The 18,947-nt window shown below is 48.0% G+C and overlaps 1 protein-coding gene across 7 annotated transcripts in view; it reads right to left on the bottom strand.

Annotated features, from left to right (window-relative positions):
• The window catches only part of PTPN13 (protein tyrosine phosphatase non-receptor type 13), a 218,711-nt gene that overhangs the window by 16,689 nt on the left and 183,075 nt on the right, over positions 1-18,947 (bottom strand). For all 7 annotated transcript variants that reach the window (XM_055138852.1, XM_055138853.1, XM_055138856.1 and 4 more), the window contains 7 exons: positions 17,758-17,834; positions 12,758-12,819; positions 9,403-9,493; positions 8,091-8,228; positions 7,587-7,675; positions 2,678-2,733; positions 1,214-1,314 (listed from right to left, as the gene is read on the bottom strand). In XM_055138852.1, coding sequence (XP_054994827.1) covers positions 1,214-1,314; positions 2,678-2,733; positions 7,587-7,675; positions 8,091-8,228; positions 9,403-9,493; positions 12,758-12,819; positions 17,758-17,834 — 614 coding nt within the window. The remainder of the gene's footprint in view (positions 1-1,213; positions 1,315-2,677; positions 2,734-7,586; positions 7,676-8,090; positions 8,229-9,402; positions 9,494-12,757; positions 12,820-17,757; positions 17,835-18,947) is intronic.

The following is an 18,947-nucleotide window of genomic DNA, read 5'->3' as shown; positions in this document are numbered from 1 at the left end:
GTGACAATCCGCCTGAGAGGGGGAACGTGTCTGACTCAGGGCCTGCTCCACAGAACATGCCGATCCCAGCAACCAACGGTGGTCCTTGCAGAAACGAGATTTCTGGCTATAATCTGCACAAGTGACTGAAAATACGCCGAGTTGAGCGGAGCACTTTGCTGATGCAGTTACCATGCAGAAAATAATAATGTTATGCATCGGGAGGCGTGTAAAGCCGTGTAACAGCATCAGCCTCTGCACGGGTTAGACCAGCCGTGACACAAAATGTACCGTATGAGAGAAATGCAAGCTGGAGTGGGCGCGAGCGAGAGGCAGCCCCGAGGCTCCCGGCACGAAGCAGAGACCTCAGTTAAGGAAGCGCTAAAAGTTCAGTTGGTTTCGTTGGTTACGGCGTTTGCCTTGCACTCGGCTGACCCAGGTTTGATTCTTCCATTCCTCTCGGAGAGCCCGGCAAGCTACTGAGAGTATCCTGCCCGCATGGCAGAGCCTGGCAAGCTCCCTGTAGCATATTTGATATGCCAAAAACAGTAACAACAAGTCTCATAATGGAGACAGTACTGGTGCCCACTCGAGCAGATTGATGAACAACGAGACGACAGTGCCACATTGCAGTGCTACTTAATAGTACTTTTTTATGTGAAAAAGAGAAAATATTGGAGAGAACCTAATTTTTCCTGTGGGTTGGTTGTAAGATCAGCGACAGGAAAGGAACACCGGCTGGCTGGGGCATGGCTCAAGTGGCAGAGCAGACACCTGGCGTGTGCAAGGCCCTGGGTTTGGCCCCTTGACACCTGTGGGCCCCTAAGTCATGGGTGACCCCAGGCGACAGGGACACAAAACATGAGGCTGGAAATCAGAGGTGCTGATTCCCCATCTCTGAGCATTTCGACCTACTTTGCCATAAAGAAAACGTGTCCACTGACTTCCTATTTCAGAACTGCAAAAATTACAACTTCATACTCCCACTTGAGGCAATTTTATACTACTCTGCGTTTTTACTCCAACCTTCTAAAAATATAAACTGTAATTTAGAATATTATAAATGTGCAATGTTTGGTTATATAAGTTAATGTTGATGCTTGTTATTTATTTTATGTACCCAATAACATACGTATATGGCAAAACACCAACATATCCTGAATGTTTTAAATTTTCAACACTTATTTTTTTTCCTATTCACTGTTTTTGATAAAATTGCTAATAGAATCCTTGCCTTTATCAGAATCTTGGTGGTTGGTTGTGTTTATTGGCAGTTCATTATCCCAAGATATTTTATTGCCGTTGATCTTCTTTTCTTCTGACTTCTGAATTAAGCTATGACAACAAAACATATTGGTAAGATTTTTTTTTTCAGTTTTGTTCCCCAAATAGAGGACCCCCATATTGCTTATTTTCTAGAAGATTGGTATGTTACAATAAGTGATCTAACCTAAAAAACCCAAATCCACGATTCTTTTCTTTCTTTCTTTCTTTCTTTCTTTCTTTCTTTCTTTCTTTCTTTCTTTCTTTCTTTCTTTCTTTCTTTCTTTCTTTCTTTCTTTGCTTTTTGGGTCACACCAGTGATGCACAGGGGTTACTCCTGGCTCTGCACTGGGAATCGAACCCGGGTTGGCGGCATGCAAGGCAAACACCCTCCCCGCTGTGCTATCACCCCAGCCCCCAAATCCACAGTTCTTAAAGTTTCTTGGGCGCGATGTAAGCGACACCGGTAGAGAATTATCTGACACCGCTGCAGTTTATCCTCACACAGATTCCAGTTCTCTGCGCCCGAGTGTAAAGGTCTCCGCGAGACGGGGAGGGCAGAGGCTGGTTCTCACCCCCCAGGGGAAGTGAGTGCTCAGCGCTGTGGGAGCAGTGCTCACGGCTCCACATTTCCTTACTGCTCGGGTGAGAAGTGCTCATCCTCGAGCCCCTAGAGCCTCGACACAACAATCCAACACTCTTAACATCCAGGGCCAGGAAAATGGCCCAAAGACTGAGCAGGGCTGGCACGCAGAGGCTCCGGGTTCGATTTCTGACAAGGCACGGTTCCTGGAGCATGACGGGGCAGCCCTGGGGCCCCCAGCACTGGGCGGGAGCAGCAGGGTGCCGTGTGTGGCCGGAGCAGCCCCCAGCACCCTGGGCACAGGGGGGAAATTCCACTCCCGACCCTGAAAAAATATCTTAGTATTTAACCACAGTTCCATGACTTACTCAGCAATCCTATTTTTCTTGGAAAAGAACAAATTAAACAAATCTACTTTTAAAATTTTGGTCACTGGGTTTTGGACCCATATCCAGCAGTGCTCAGGGGCTGCTCCTGACTCAGTGCTCAGGGGCTACTCCTGGCGGTGCCGGGGAAACATGTGATGCCAGGAGTCAACCTCAGTAAATGCGTGCTCCAACCTGAGACTTCTCTCCGGGCCAAATTAATTTTAAAAATCAAATCCTGGGCTGGAGCGAGAGCACAGCGGGTAGGGCGTTTGCCTTGCACGCGGTCGACCCGGATTTGATTCCCAGCATCCCATATGGTCCCCTGAGCACCGCCAGGGTTAGTTCCTGAGTGCAGAGCCAGGAGTAACCCCTGTGCACTGCTGGGTGTGACCTAAAAAGCAAAAACAATAATCAAAAACTAGATAGTCCAGAGCCCTTCTAAAAAATGGAATTGCTATGAATACGTGACAATTTATTTTCTTACCTTTCACTCTGTGCTTTTTCTTCACTATGTTCTTCACAGCCATTAATTTTGGTAGACTAGAGTAAAAGAAATCAATACAAAACAAAGAAAAATGTAAACTTTTTTTACATTGTCAAAACTATCACTGTATGACTGTCACTGTCATCTCATTGCTCATCAATTTGCTCTAGTGGGCACCAGTAATGTCTCCACTGTGAGACCTGTTGTTACTGTTGTTGGCATATCGAATACGCCACGGGGAGCCTGCCAGGCTCTGCGTGCAGGCGGGATACTCTTGGTAGCTTGCCGGGCTCTCTGAGAGGAGCAGAGGAATCGAACCCAGGTCGGCCACGTGCAAGGTGAACACCCTACCCGCTGCGAGTCTTATTTAAATTCCATCAAGGAAATATTGCAGTTTATTATATCTCCCTTACTAGAGATGATGATCGGGGAAAAGAAAACTTGATCATAAAGTGATGACTTTATAACAGTGATTCCTTTTTTCAATTAGAATTAACTTTATTCATGTGTTAGATAATGGAAAGCACGTCTTACTGGTCCGTGACTGAAAGAGCCTGAAATGTTCCTTTTCCCCGACACTGCCTGTATGCACTGCTACACTTCGTCACTGGTACCAGGAAGGCACACGACTTTCCTTCGTGCGTCTGTCTGGTCACTCTCCCTTCCCCTCCATTAGACTATGAGCTTCAGAAGACAAACTTGTGAGAATTCTTGCTGACTTCATACTCTTCACCCTCACCCACTTTTTATTCCTTACACAAGGGACTGATCAGCAAAGGAGTTTTGACCTGCTCTAGAGCGATAGCACAAAGGTTGGGCGTTTGCCTTTCACGAGGCAGACCCGAGTTTGATTCCAGTGTCCCTCTCGGAGAGCCCGGCAAGCTACGGAGAGTATGGAGCCCGCATAGCAGAGCCTGGCAAGCTACCGAGAGTATGGAGCCCGCATAGCAGAGCCTGGCAAGCTACCCGTGCGTATTGGATATGCCAAAAACAGTAACAATAAGTCTCTCAATGAGAGACGTTACTGGTGCCCGCTCGAGCAAATCGATGAGCAACGGGATGACAGTGACAGTGACACAAGGGACACTAACAAAGCAAGGCGACAATCTGAAGACCTTTTCTTTGCTCTCCCAAGCAGAGCTGCAGTGCCGGGGCTTCCGGGCACTGTCTGGTGGTGGGGGGCACGCAGCTCCGGGGATTGAACCCAGAGCCCCTGCATGCCAGAAGGAAAGAAAGAGCGAAGGGGGCGGGGAGAAGAGGCGGATGAGACGCACCGGGGGCAGGGGCGGTGGGCACTCAGGTGTTAGGAATGACAGCGTTTGGGCCGGCGACACTGCAAGGGCGAGACCCAAATACGAACAAGCACACTGCACAGGCGCCCGTCAGACGGCTGGGGCCGGGGTGGGGGTAGGAGAGGGACCCTGAGCCCTGGAGTGAGCTGACACTGCTGGCGGGATTGGGGCGGGAATGTTGTGTCAAACACCAACTACGAACAACTTTGTAATTCATGGTACTTGGAAAAAATGAAAATTTTTTTGTTGGTGTTGTTTTGTTTTTGGGTCACACCCGGTGATGCTCAGGGGTCACTCCTGGCTCTGCACTCAGGAATCACTCCTGGCAGTGCTCGGGGGACCATATGGGGTGCTGGGAATCGAACCCAGGTCAGCCACATGCAAGGAAGATGCCATACCTGCTCTACTATCCCTCCAGCCTCCCCAAATAAATTTTTTTTATTGGTTTTTTTTTTTTTTTGCTTTTTGGGTCACATCCAGCGATGCACAGGGGTTATTTCTGGCTCTGCACTCAGGAATTACCCCTGGCAGTGCTCAGGGGACCATATGGGATGCTGGGAATCGAACCCGGGTTGGCTGAGTGCAAGGCAAATGCCCTCCCCGCTGTGCTATCTCTCCAGCCCCCCAAATAAAATTTTTAAAAGAAAAAAAACCCATAAAATACTGGGACTGGAAGACAGCTCAAAGGGACAGGGCACATGCTTTTGTGTGGGAGTCCCAAGTTTGAACCCCTGAGAATTACTGGGTATGTCTCCCAAACAAACAAAATGAGGAAAAAATGTTTTCAGTAGGATGTTTTAGTTACAGGGTGTAAATGGATAATTAAAACATATAATTATAATTAAAATGTATAATTACCCTTAATTATAACTTATTTATTTAATGCATGTGCCCAAGTTCTATGCTAGGAAAAGAATGCAGGTGATTTAATTCTAACCTAAAGGAAGCCTCTGAGATCTTACCTATTTAAATTAATTTTTACTAATTGATTAATTTTTTTCCTAATTGATTACTTTTAAACCTATTTCTGACATTTTAGTCTGGGTTAAAAAATTTTTTATATGAACCCATTTTCATTGGTATTTCTTATATACCATCATGATTCTGGTACAAGGACATACCTAGATTGTCGTCGGCTTTGAAAACTACAAAGCCTTTTATGAGCACTATTATGACTATGCGGATTCTGGGGCTGGAGCGATAGCACAGCGGGTAGGGCGTTTGTCTTGCACGCGACTGACCCGGGTTCGATTCCCAGCATCCCATATGGTCCCCTGAGCACTGGCAGGGGTAATTCCTGAGTGCATGACCCAGGAGTAACCCCTGTGCATCGCCGGGTGTGATCCAAAAAAAAGCAAAAAAAAAAAAAATTCGGATTCAGAGACTCCCCGTACTCTTCAGCATTTCCCTCCCTAGAGGGGGTGAAGTTCAGGAGAGCGCGGCCAGTCCACAGGGCTGTCCCCGAGCACTGCTGTGCTGGACGCGGCCACCTCCCAAGGCGCCCCCAGAATGAAGGGGCTTAGGCGGAGGGAGAGGGCAAGAAGGGGGAACCTTCAGGTCAGTGGGCCCAGCGCAGTCTCACGGGGCCTCTCCCGACGGCTCGGCGGAGACCTGAGCCGGGTCCCGGGCCCAGCCGGAGGGAGGGGGAGCAGAAGCTGGGAGCAGAGGGACAGGCTGTACCCCTGCTCCGTGGGGGCGGGGAGAGAGAAGGCCCCAGGCTCGGGCCCTGAGTGGAGGAAGCTGGCCTGAAGCGGCAATAATGAGACTAATGCAGGAACAGGGTGGGGGGGGTCCAAGGAACAGAACATGCGAGGCCCGGGGTCCCTCCTAGACCTGCCCCCAGGCCCGAGTCGCCTGAGACAACTCAACAACTCGTTGGCTTCTTGGGTTTTGTTCTTGCTCAAAAGACACGTGAGCACCCCACGCCCAGCTCTGTTGACGGTTCCAGTGACAAGTCCAAGGAGTTCTCGTTCCTCCTGCTCTCACACCCGGGTCCCTGCCCAGACCTGGGAACCGCCCGCACTGCCGCGTGCAGCCCGGGCTGTCTCACACTGCGCCCTGCCGCCCGGGGGCGAGTGACGGCCCTGCCCGCCCTCTCAGAGCACCTGCTCCCCACCAGGACCCGGGACTGTCATTCCTGGCCCTCGAACCCAGACCGCGCGGAGGTCCAAGCTGACTGGAGAACACACGGCTGACGTCTTAAGGGGTACAGTGTGACCGGCATCACCACCGTCATTGCTGTCATTAGGGAGAGCAATTACGGCCAGTAGGACACAGGTTTAGATAAGCTTTGTTTGGTCACCGTGTGCCGGGGGCTAGGTGACAGAAGGGTCACTTTTTTGTGTGTGTGTGGTGCCAGGAAGTGACCCAGGGCCTCAGGCATCCCCAGGGTCTGCACTGTGCCCCCTGAAGGGCTTGCTATTGGGACCACTGGATTCTGCCCCATGTGGAGAGACTGCTCTGTAAGCAAAAACCACTCAAGAGTGATACAGATTGAGACATGCATTTTTTTTTAGCATTTTTGTAGATCAAGGCATACAAACTAAAAAAAAGAAGAAGAAGAAGAAGAAGAAGACAAGAAGAGGAAGAGGAAGAGGAAGAGGAGGAGGAGGAGGAGGAAGAAGAAAGAAGAAGAAGAGGAAGAGGAAGAGGAGGAGGAGGAGGAAGAAAGAAGAAAGAAGAAGAAGAAGAAGAAGAGGAAAAGGAAGAGGAGGAGGAGGAGGAGGAAGAAGAAGAAGAAGAAGAAGAAGAAGAGGAGGAGGAGGAGGAAGAAGAGGAAGAAGAAGAAGAAGAGGAGGAGGAGGAGGAGGAGGAAAAGGAGGAGGAGGAAGAAGAAGAGGAAGAAGAAGAAGAAGAAGAAGAGGAGGAGGAGGAAGAGGAGGAGGAGGAGGAGGAGGAGGAGGAGGAGGAGAAGGGCAGCAGTGTGGGGCAGCTTCGTTTATTGCAAAGGAAGGCAGGAGATGGTGCCTCACAAGACAGTTTGCTGCCAGAGCAATCTTCCTCTGACCATTGCTAAGAATGTGCCGTCTAGGGATTCCAGACGGTTTGCACTGTCTTTGAGAACAAACTTTCTGTCCTCTTCAATTTCTCTCTCTCTCTCTCCCTCTCTCTCTTTTGAGGAAGCCGGACCTGGTTTTCACTCTGTCCTGGTGGCCTTCCCTGCTGGATCCAGGCCCTGCCAGCCCAAGGCCCCCCATCTCCACCTGCTCCTGCTCCCCTTCATCTCTCTCTCTCTCTCTCTCTCTCTGTCTCTCTCTCTCTCTCTCTCTCTGAGGAAGCCTGAGTAAGGGGTTAGGGTGAGTCTTTAACGGAATGAGCCTGTTTGCCTCTGAAGTGTGGCTTTGTTCTGGGCCTCCCAAGAGGCACTCAGGCTGTCCTGGGCCAAGGGGGCTGGGGTTCGAGAACAGGGCGCTGCTGGAGGCCTGTGGCAGTGGGGGTATCTAGGCCACCCGAGGACGCGCACCCACCTGCCAGCAAGCATGCTCACCCCGGGACCCTCTCTGGCTCTCTAAATGTAATTTTTTAGTAAAACCAGCAGTGACCTCAGGCCATCCCGACTTCTCGATCAAATACCAGTCCCGTGAGCTGCAGTGGCCCGAGCGTTGTCGTCCCCTTACCTCTGGGAGACCCTCAGGCAGAGGCGAGCCATCACGGTCAGAACCTTCTGCTTTCTCTTCAGATAACTTCCTGCTGATCTCCAGGGCACCTGGGAGAGAAACAGGATGGGGCGAATTGAAACTGAACACAACAGACATTTTTTCTTCGTTTATTTCGAAGGAAGGCAGGAGGTGGAAATGACAGTCTATAGCAGCATCGAATTTCGGGTGAAACTTTATTAAAATTGAAATACCTTAAGAAAGGCTTAGTGTTAGCTGTGACAGTGGCAGGGGACTGTTTGGGCAAAGACTTAAAACAACAACAGTTGTGATATTGATAATAGATTTGAGATCTTAATAAGTAACCCACCCGCAGATATCTTGAGGAGGAGATCAAACTCTTCCTTACTTCTAAAATACTGGTACCCACCACCATGGAGAATGCTAATAGATTTTATTTTTAACTGACAAAGAATTCTCCTTGGAGGCCTGTGTGCAGGAGCTCATTCCCTCTGGTCTGCCTACCTGCGCCAGAGGCCTGTCCTGCTGCGTTATTCTGGTTTAAGAGATTCTGGGCTTCCTCGTCTACCACGTCGAGCAGAGACTGGATAACTTCAGCTTCCTGGGGATCATCATACATGTCGTCCTCTTGCATATCAGATTCTGGAGAAACAGTAATTCACACGGAGTTAAACGTCTAAAACACTAGTAAGTGACAACGTGTCAAATGGAATATGCTCGGTCTTTCAAATTCTGAAATTCTTTCAAACTCCTTTTCCAAGTCCAGTGAAGGTCTGAACTTTGAAATGCTGTGATTGCAATGGGGAAAGACCATCCAGCTGCTGCTAACGAAAAAACCAAACCAATGCCTCTGACTGTCCATGAAACACTAATAATTTCATATTTATTCCCCTACATCAATCTCAAACTATCAATTCATGACAGAAATGCAGATGTCACTGCCACTGTCACTGTCATCCTGTTGCTCATCGATTTGTTTGAGTGGGCACCAGTAATGTCTCTCATTGAGAGACTTATTGTTACTGTTTTTGGCATATCCAATATGCAAGGGTAGCTTGCCAGGCTCTGCCATGTGGGCTCGATACTCTCGGTAGCTAGTCGGGCTCTCCGAGAGGGGTGGAGGAATCGAACTCGGGTCGGCTGCGTGAAAGGTGAACGTCTAACCGCTGTGCTATAAGGGTAACAGGGCACTCCAACATTCCCAAGAAAAATTTCCTAAATTGGCTTGTGAATGGTTGCTTCCTTCACAGAACATAAGAAAACTCTTAAAATCACGCTATCTTGGGGCTGGAGCGATAGCACAGTGGGTAGGTGTTTGCCTTGCATTCGGCCAACCCCGGTTTGATGCCCAGCATCCCATACGGTCCCCCAAGCACCGCCAGGAGTAATTCCTGCGTTCAGAGCCAGGAGTAACCCCTGTGCATTGCCGGGTGTGACTTAAAAAGAAAAAAAGAAGAAACAAAAAAATGTGCTATCTTTCCAATCATTTTAAAAAGCTTAAATCTTAGCGACTGGACTGAACGTCTCTGTAATAGTAACTGAAATAACAGTGTGCTTCTCTATTGTCCCTTCGTTTCTCTGAACAAGAGTCTTTCCTTTACAGTCTCTGTGGGGGGGGGGCGGGTAGTTCCCTGGCAGATGCGGGGTCTTCCCTCCCCGGCACCACGGGGATGAGCGTGAAGTGTCAGGCCTGAGGACAGCCAGCAGCGGGTCCTACGGTCCCCTGAGCACTGCTGGGCAAAGCTCCACGAACATGTGCGGCCGGTGAGAAAGAGCACCTGACTGCGGCACCCAGGGGCGAGTCTCGGGAAGCTACCTTTGGGGCGAGTCCAGCCTGCCGCGCCCGCCTGCGGACTGGAGCTTTTCTCTTGGGGACACACAGCTTCACGCGTCTCTTCCCCGTTCACCTGAAGTAGGAAACCAAAGAGAAGCGTTATTTCACTAGTTTACTAACGTGCAGGGTGAGGGAGGGTGTGCACTACCTTCCTGCTCTCCTCCTCCTGGGTACCAAGCCCAGCCTATGTCTCCCACCTCATCTCAGTGCTCCTAGAAAGCAGAGAGGGGGTACTCTCCTCCTCCTGAGAACCAAGCCCCGCCTATGTCTCCCCCCTCATCTCAGTGCTCCTAGAAAGTAGCAGCGCGATGCCGTGTGCAAAGGAGATGAGACTTTCCAGTCTGGAAACACCGGCTCAAACAGCACTAAATCAGGATTTTTATTCCAGGGGTTCTTACAAAATTTATCAAATAAAATTTTAGTTTCTTACCCCAAAGGAGAAACAACAAAAGGGAATGCCCTGTCAAGGAGGCAGGGTGGGGTGGTGGGGATGGGGTGGGGGTGGTGGGAGGGATACTGGGATCATTGGTGGAGGAGAATGGGCACTGGTGGAGGGATGGGTAAACAATCACTGTAGGACTGAAATGCAAACATGAAAGTTCATAAGCTTGTAACTGTAGCTCACAGTGATTCTCTAATAAAAAAAAACCCAAAAAACAAAAAACACGAACAGAAAATTAAAAAAAAATTACACTCTTAAAAAAAAAAATCCAACATACAGTGTTTCCTGAACTTACTAGGGCACAGAAATCTTTTTTTTTGAGACGCATATTTTATGAGACTTATCGATAAGTCCAGAGAACTTTCAGGAAGATTTAACAGGTGTATGACACTTAGATGTTAAGGCAGAAAGAAAAATCCACTCAGTACTTGTGAAGCTATTATATGAACTTAAGAGTCCAAACAGAGACCTGATTAATTCCTAGGTATAAAGATGTTCAAATTAACCTTAATTCTCATCTTGACTTAAAAATTAACAATGGGGAGTGGGGGTGGGCCAGAGTGATGGCACAGCGGGTAGGATGTTTGCCTTGCACGTGGCCGACCTGGGTTCGATTCCTGGCATCCCATATGGTCCCTCGAGCACCGCCAGGAGTAATTCCTGAGTGCATGAGCCAGGAGCATGGCCGGGTGTGACCCGAAAAGAAAAAAAAAACAAATAAACAACGGATTCACAGCGGTACAGTGATGGGAAGTGAGAACTCTAGGGCTGACCGTGGAGCGAGCACTCTAACGGGGCACAGTCCACCAGGACAGGAGGGATTTAAGGGCTCGGGAGTAGAGCACAGGGGTTCAAGGCATCAACCATGAAGATTCCATTGTCTTTTCCTGTCTACAAAGTATCCTTGTTGGAGACTAAGAGGCACATTAGCGTTTTCTTCTCTCTCCTTCATCACAGAGCGTTCTCTCTCAGAGCATCCCACTGCTAGTCCTCTGGGGAGGAGTTTTTTGGGAGAAACAAACTCTGTAGTTGTCAAAAAAAAAAAAAGGGCTGGGGATTGCTTGGGGCTGGGCAGGAGCACCACGCCCAGCCCCGCCCCTCCTGGGCTGTGTCCCTGTGGGCCAGCTGTTTGGGTCCAGCCTTGTATTAGCTCTGGAACCTGCATGAATCAAAACAACTTAAGTTCTCTGATTCTATTATGTGGTAAACCAGTTCCTATCGCTTGCAAAAGCAATGAACTTTTTGTTAAAAAGTTCGAAGTGACATTCCAAAACTGCCGCCACGTCCCCAGCTGGACGGCACCTTCTCGAGACCGACTTTAACCTGCTGAAAATCCAGATGTGCGGGTTTTGTGACTGAAATCTTCGGGCTCTCTCAGAGTCGGGATGGGCTACCTCCCCCACCTCCCCAGACTCCTGGAAGCCCTGGCAGTCACCCCCAGGAACCAACTCTGGTGCCACCACGTCAGCTCTTCTACTGGCCTTGTTCCAGAGACCCACAAATAAATCTCGAAAGAGATGAAGAAAAAGCTGCAGTAAATCTCAGACTGTGCATGACTGAGTAATTCGGGGCACACTGAAGAGGCCGGGTGAGCCAAGTGCCCGCCCAAACAGAACCCCTGGCAGCCGCCTGCTCCCACAATCCAAAATCTCTGCTGCACTGTGTTGAGACAGACCTCACTGAGATACACATACGATGAAACTCCTGGTATGTGGTCTTGTGACTGAAATCTCCAGGCTTGCTCAGAATCGGGGTGGGTTATCTCCCCTCACTGCCGTGCTCCTCTAGAATCCACGGCAATCACATCCACGCCCTAAAGGTACCAGTTAGAAAGCTACGCAGCTGTACCTTCCGATAAAAATACTGAACACACAAACATGATGACCTCCTGCTACCTGTATTGCACACCATAATGCACAAAAGGAGAGAGAGAGAAAGAAGAAAGGTGTCTGCCATAGAGGTGGGGGGGCAGGGTGAGGTTGGGGGAGTGGCGGGAGAGAAACTGGGGGCATTGGTGGTGGGAAATGTGCACTGGTGGAGGGATGGGTGTTGGAACATTGTATTATGACTGGAACCCAATCATGAGTAGCTTTTGTAATTAAAAAAAAAGTGAGATAATTAACTGAGGTAATTTAGTATTTTTTTGTAAATTTCTTTGGTTTTTGGGCCACACAGCTTTGTTCAGGACTTACTCCTGGCTCTATGCTCAGGGGTCACTCCTGGAGGGGCTCAGGGAGCCATATGAGATGCTGGGGATCAAACCTGGCTTCGCCACATACAAGGCAAGCAACCCCCCACACTGCATGATTGCTCTGACCCCAAGAGCATACGTCAAGAGCACAATTTCTCCTCTTCAAAATACACATTACCTCCTTGTACCCAGTACCAAAGTACCAGTCTTGCCCAACCCCAGCCCTGTGGACTGCCCCTCTGTGTCAGCTTCCAAGGGCTACTCTCCTTTGGGCCCGTTTCTTCTGTCACTACTGTGACAGGAGAGAAGACGTGACATCTGCAAGTCTGTGCGGCTGCCAGGCTGATGCCAAAGCAGCAAGGCCACCTCTAACTGCATTTTCCCCTGCAGGTCCCTAAGACACTTGCACACACTGATTCAAAAGTATCAGCACTAAAACTATCTATTTAAACAATTACTTAACAGCCCGTGTGTGCCAAATGAAGCAGGGACCCTTGTGCCAACTTTACACTCTATTCATTCACTAAAATGTGTTTCTACTAGCAACATACACATGCAATAAAAGGCAAGTCCTTAAGTAGTCCAAGAAATACCTTTTTTTTTTTAAAAAAAAAAAGGGCAAGAAAGTCGTTTGGGTTAAAAACCTTAAGAAGTCGATTATTTGTGTAAGGAAGTGGCCTCGGAGGACGGCAGCTTTCACTGACCTTGGAGAACGAATGAGTCGGCGTGAGGCTGGGCTTGCCACTCGGCCTTGCAGCAGGATGAGCTGAAAGAAGGACAGAGACGGTGGGGTGAGCCACAGAGAGGAAACCCTTGTTTGGCGGGGGAGGGGGGCACAGTTTTCTTATTTTTTTCAGTTACACCATACGAGGCTGTGGCACTGATTTAAAACCAACTAGACAGAATCAAGTACCGGACAGGAGCTTATCCTAAGAAAACAGCCAATTTCTTAAGACAAACTAGCCTGCATAAAACTCCCTTTCAGGGGGGCTGGCCCGGACCCACCCTGCAAAAGCCCGGCAGTTGAGCCTGCACCCTAAGAGTTGCTGCCATGTCAATGGCCCAATGGTAGTTCCAGGTCCCCCAGTTTTCAGGCGGTGAACTCTGAGGTCTTTTTGGAGTGGGGGTGGGAGGGGGTGGGAGGGTGGGGGGGGTGAGTAGCTCACCACTTCCACCATGGTGAGATAAAACAAGTTTGACAAATTTTCTTTTACTGAAGGATTTTTGGATAATTGCATTAGCCATTTAGTTGTAACAAGCAATATAAAACACATTATTTTGTGCCTGTTTAAATAAATAAGCTACATCCTCAGAGAGAAAGAAGCAAAATACGCTTGACCTCCTTAAAAAAATAATAAAGAGCTCAGCTCAGATTGGATGGTTCTGAGGTGAGATACTGAATATGAACTTTGCAGCTGAATGGGACACAGACATCAATGGGGCTGAGTTTTAGCCAGATTACTGCTTTAGGAAAGACACAAGCTTTTTGTCCCCAATCTCATTTCATAAAGGTGATCCATTTAACACATAAACATTAAGTTATGTGTGCAACTAGAGAAGACTTTTCATATATCTGTAAACCAAATGCTAATTTTAACTCAGCACAAAAATTCAATAACTATTCCCAAAACACAACTGTTTCTCTTATAGTTAAACTTACATTGAAAACCTTTTGATCCATTAAATTACACTTGCAAGAGATTTTGAAAGATCTGGTAGGGTCTGAAATGGTGAATAAGAAACAAAAAGGGAAAGGAAAGGAAATAAAGACTTCTATATGGGAATGGCTTAAACTCCCACCTACAAAGATGATGAAATGACGTTTTAGGAAGAAATTTCTCTAATTATGGGGATGCCCTTATGATATGACTTAGGAAGAATAATAAAAAAGTGTGTTAATAATAATCCACGAGTGCAAAAACACTAACCTGAAATAGTGCGAAACACAATAGTTTAGTGTTTGCGTTTGTCCCGGGGCAGACCCGGTGGTGCTTGGGGGCTATTTCCAGCTCAGCAGTTAGGGCTAGAGAAGATTCTAAGCAGTGCCAGAGAGACCCTGAGGCACCAGGGAACAAGATCACGCCCAGCAGTGCTTTGAGGCTACTCCTGGTGCTGTGCCCAGGACTACAGCAGAGAGGGCACAGGTAAGGAGAGTGTCTTCCCTCTGTACTATCTCTCCAGACTCCAGGGCGGTGTTTTCTTTTGGGTCACACCTGGCGATGCACAGCGGTTACTCATGCACTCAGGAATTACTCCTGGCAGTGCTCGGGGGACCATATGGGATGCTGGGATTCGAACCTGGGTCAACCACGTGCAAGGCAAACGCCCTACCCGCTGTGCTATTGCTCCAGCCCCTCCAGTGCGGTGTTTTTTAATTGCTCCCTTACTCCTATTTTCCTAATCCCTCAGATTTTTTTTTGTTGTTGCTTTTTTTGGGTCACACTAGGTGATGCTCAGGGGTTACTCCTGGCTCTGCACTCAGGCATTACCCCTGGCGGTGCTCGGGGGACCATACGGGATGATGGGGATCGAAACCTGGTCGGCCAAGTGCAAGGCAAATGCCCTCCCTGCTGTCCTGTTGCTCCAGCAGTCCCCCTCAGATTTTTATCTGTACCCATCACTGCAGATTATTTTGTATAATCTTCCATTACAAAATAATATAATGCAAACCCCTTTTGTCTTCTCCCTCCAATCGGCACGCTCATTGTGAATTCAAAATGCGGCTGCATCTAGGAACAGGCCATTTTTATTACTGAGTAGTATTGTGGTGTTTAGATGTAATTAGTTCAATAGTTTTTTGAAAATCGCTGTTTCTAATTTTTCTATCACAAAGGAAATGGATAAAGCCATTCCTGCACACAGTTCCACATATACGGTTTCTTTTTTTTTTTTATTGTGAGTGAAACCAAGAGGTTCGGAATGCCTAGAAGTCCATGCAGGCATGTGCTCACATTTTAAAGAAACTATCCAAGTGCTGTCCAAAATGGCTGCTCTCACTTTATCTCCCCATTCCTTTTCTTTTTGGGGACAAACCTAGTGGTGCTCAGGGTTGACTCCTGGCTCTGTGCTCAGGGCTGACTCCTGGGAGGGCTCGTGGACCATCGGTGCTGGGGACTGAGTGCAGACCAGTCACGTGCTCTCTCCTGGCCCTACACTTGCAGGTATATCACAGTGTTCTTCGTAATGGCTCTATGTTGTTTTCAGAATGCATGAAGAAATTAGCTCTTCGGTCGCCAAATGAGAGACACCCCCAGAGAGAGAGAGAGAGAGAGAGAGAGAGAGAGAGAGAGAGAGAGAGAGAGAGAGAGAGAGAGAGAGAGGGCATCAGGTGATGTAGCTACTCTTCTTTGTCTCTTCTGGAGGTCGCTAAGAAAATGCTTTCCTGACTGTTCTCACGACTGTCTGACTCTCAGTGAGCAGCAAGAGGGTCCTGACTCCCTTCAGTGTTCAAGACAACAACAGATAAAGGCAGTGGAACAAGAACTACCAGTGCTGGCGTGGATGTGGGGAGAAAGGGACTCTCCTTCATTGTTGGTGGAAATGCCAATTTCTCCAGCCTTTTGGGAAAACAAGATGGGCATTCTTCAAAAAAACTAGAAATTGAACTTCCACATGACCCAGCAATGCCACTTCAGGGAATGTACCCCAGGGGTCCAAAAACACACAGCAGGAAAACCACCTGCACTTCTATGGTCACTGAGGCACTGTTCACAATAGCCCGAATCTGGAAATAACCCGAGTGTCAGAGGACAGACAACTGGACAAAGAAACTATGGCACATCTCCACAATGGAACACAATGCAGCCACCAGGTAAAATAAAGTCATGAAATTTGCTTAAAAATGGATGGACATGGAGAGTATCGTGCTGAGTGAAATGAGTCTGCAAGAGACAGACAGACATAGAATGACTGCACTCATTTGTGGGATATTTAAAAAATAAGCAAACAGTGATAGCACAGCGGGTAGGGCGTTTGCCTTGCACGCGGCCAACCCGGGTTCGATTCCCAGCATCCCATATGGTCCCCTGTGCACTGCTAGGAGTAATTTCTGAGTGCAGAGCCAGGAGTAACCCCTGAGCATTGCTGGGTGTGATCCCCCCAAAAAATGAAACAAAACAAAACAAAAGTCTCAGGTTAATATCCAAGGGCAGTGGAAACAAGGTCCAGGAAAACTGGTCCACAGTTGCCTCAAGTGGTGGGGTGAGAGGACAGTTAGGATAGAGAAGGGACCGCTGTGACAAAGATAATTGGAAATGGTCACTTTGGATAAAAACTGCGTGCTGAAAGTGGGTAAGGCACAAATATGATAACCTCTCAGTACCTGTACTGCAAACCATAATGCCTGAAAGGAGAGAGAGAGAGAGAGAGAGAGAGAGAGAGAGAGAGAGAGAGAGAGAGAGAGAGAGAGAGAGAGAGAGAGAGAGAGAGAGGAGAGAGAGAGGAGAGAGAGAGAGAGAGGAGGGAGAGAGAGAGAGAGGAAAGAGAGAGAGAGAGAGGGAGAGAGAGAGAGAGGAGAGAGGAGAGAGAGAGAGGGAGAGAGGGAGAGAGAGAGAGAGAGGAGAGAGAGAGAGAGGGAGAGAGGGAGAGAGAGTGAAAGCAGAAAGGAAAAGTGTCTGCCCCAGAGGCAGGCTGGAGGGGAGTGGTGGTACTGAGATACTTCTGCCGGGTCATCTAAATGTTTCGGCAAGTAGGAAGCGCTGAATTGAATTTCAAATAAAACTTGCTCAGCTTCGTTTGCTTAAACCTAAGCTTTGGCGTCTTCTCATTGTTATATTGATACTTAGGAACATAAGTCAGATTTACTGAACCCAATTACGTATATTAGAGCATAGAGTTAGACATCCAGGTTTGAATTCTGTCTCTATCTAACCCCAGCATGTGAGCACATTATTCAAACTTCTCTGTGCCTTGCTTTCCTCTCCCAGAATGGGGGGAGACCAGCACGAGGGGTCGGAGAGTTGTTCTGCGAACCTAGAAGGATGCTGGCTTCAGAGTAAATGCGAGCTGCTGCTATGGCTGCTAATAATGCAATTTCAATTCTCATGCTTCTTACTCTCTTTTTATATTTTTCTGTCTTATCAAAGACGTTGTTAGATGCACAATACCCTGCATATGTCAGTGCAGAGCAGAAACTCAGTAATTACTAGGTAAATCACCAACCGTGATGATAAGCATTCTGGTATTGCTCTGTTTGTGCCACGTAACTGACCTACATACTAATCATACTCATATCGTACTCACAGAGCCTCCTCACAGGAAACAGAGGCTGAGATACGGATCAGGTAACTTGCTAAGGTCGCAGGAGACTTATAAACGCTCTTTATCTGGCTCTAAACACCCCGTTGCTCTGCTGCTCTCCTATTTTCTATCATACATCGAATTTTTTTTTTCTTTTCTGGGTCACACCCGGCAGTGCTCAGGGGCACTCCTGGCTCTGCACCCAGGAATTCCCCCTGGCGGTGCTCGGGGGCCCATATGGGATGCTGGGGATGAAACCCGAATGCAAGGCAAATGCCCTCCCCACTGTACTATCGCTCTGGCCCCCACACATTAATTTCAAAGAAGCTTCTATGCAGCTGTAACAAATTTATTTTAGAGAGGCAACGAAATGACAGTTTTTGGAAGGCAGGTTTCCAAACCTCCTTTGATAAAGGAACAAAAGAGTTGCTCCTCCTTTAGTGCTCATGCCCTATCGTGAACGTACCCTCACCATTGGCTACGGGTGGCCGAGGAGTTGACCCTGCAGACCTCGTCGAACTGGGAACCACTGGATGGCCATCTCTAGGGTTTTAAAAGAAAAGAAAAAGAAAACCGCAGTTATTAAGGTAAATGTTTAATGTTTCACAAATCATCTTTTAACTACACAATCTCAGGACTTTCATTTTTGGGGAGCTTCAAGGCGTCCAGGAACCTCTTGAGTCTTTATCAGTCTTTAGTTACGTGTATATTCAGGAGGGAGATAATATTTTTTGGGGGGAGGGAGGTTTGGACTACACCAGGCAGTGCTCAGGGCTTACTCCTGGCCCTGTGCTCAGGGATCACCCCTGACAGTGCTCGGGGGCCAAGGATCAAACCCAGGTTCAGTCTCATGCAAGGGAAGAACCTTGTACTATTTCTCTGGGACTCTCAGAGAATTAAATCTCTAGAATTAAGACAACAAATTTTCATTGGTCTTGTGATTAAATTTATGGAAACTTGGTAACACATTTTTCAATTTATTTGTGTTATCAGTAAAAGGAATGCTGCTATTAGTAGTTTGTTTATAATGTAAAATTAGGATGAAGTCAAGTGGACAGGGCAGTTTCTGGATCCGTCAGTAACAAACGTGAGGCTCTGGCAGGAATAACCCTGCCCAGCACTGGCAGTGGGCCACACCGGCACAGGCCAATCGATTCCTTGGTCTCAAGAACTGGCCTTACTGGAGGTTTGAAACAATCAGCACACAACTGTCACCACTGTGATGGTGGTGCTTTTGTTCAAAGATTGTTCTGGATGGTTTGGTATTGAGGCATGAGTCACGGAAGTGACACAGCCATTTGACTAACAGGAAACAAAGGAATATTCAGAGGAAGGATTAACTGAAAAGAAGAGCTCAGGTTGAACTTTCCCCTGTGACCACGTCATCTTTTTTTTTTTCTTTTCTTCTGCCAGGTTAGAGCCCAGGGCCTTGCGTGAGCAAGTGTTTTACTGCTGAGCTATGTATCTGGCCTTTTCATTTTCTTTTACTTCTTCTTTTGTTTTTTTGCTTTTTTGGGTCATACCCAGCGATGCTCAGAGGTCACTCCAGGCTCTGCACTCTTGGCAGTGCTTGGGGGACCACAGAGGATGCCGGGGACCGAACCTGGGTCGGCCAAGTGCAAGGCAAACACCCTACCTGCTGTACTATGGCTCCGG

This window comes from Sorex araneus, chromosome 5 (assembly GCF_027595985.1).
Source record: "Sorex araneus isolate mSorAra2 chromosome 5, mSorAra2.pri, whole genome shotgun sequence".
NCBI classification, from domain to species: Eukaryota; Metazoa; Chordata; class Mammalia; order Eulipotyphla; family Soricidae; genus Sorex; species Sorex araneus.
The sequence above is the reverse complement of the archived record's forward strand: the minus strand, read 5'-3'. Positions and strand labels throughout refer to the sequence as shown.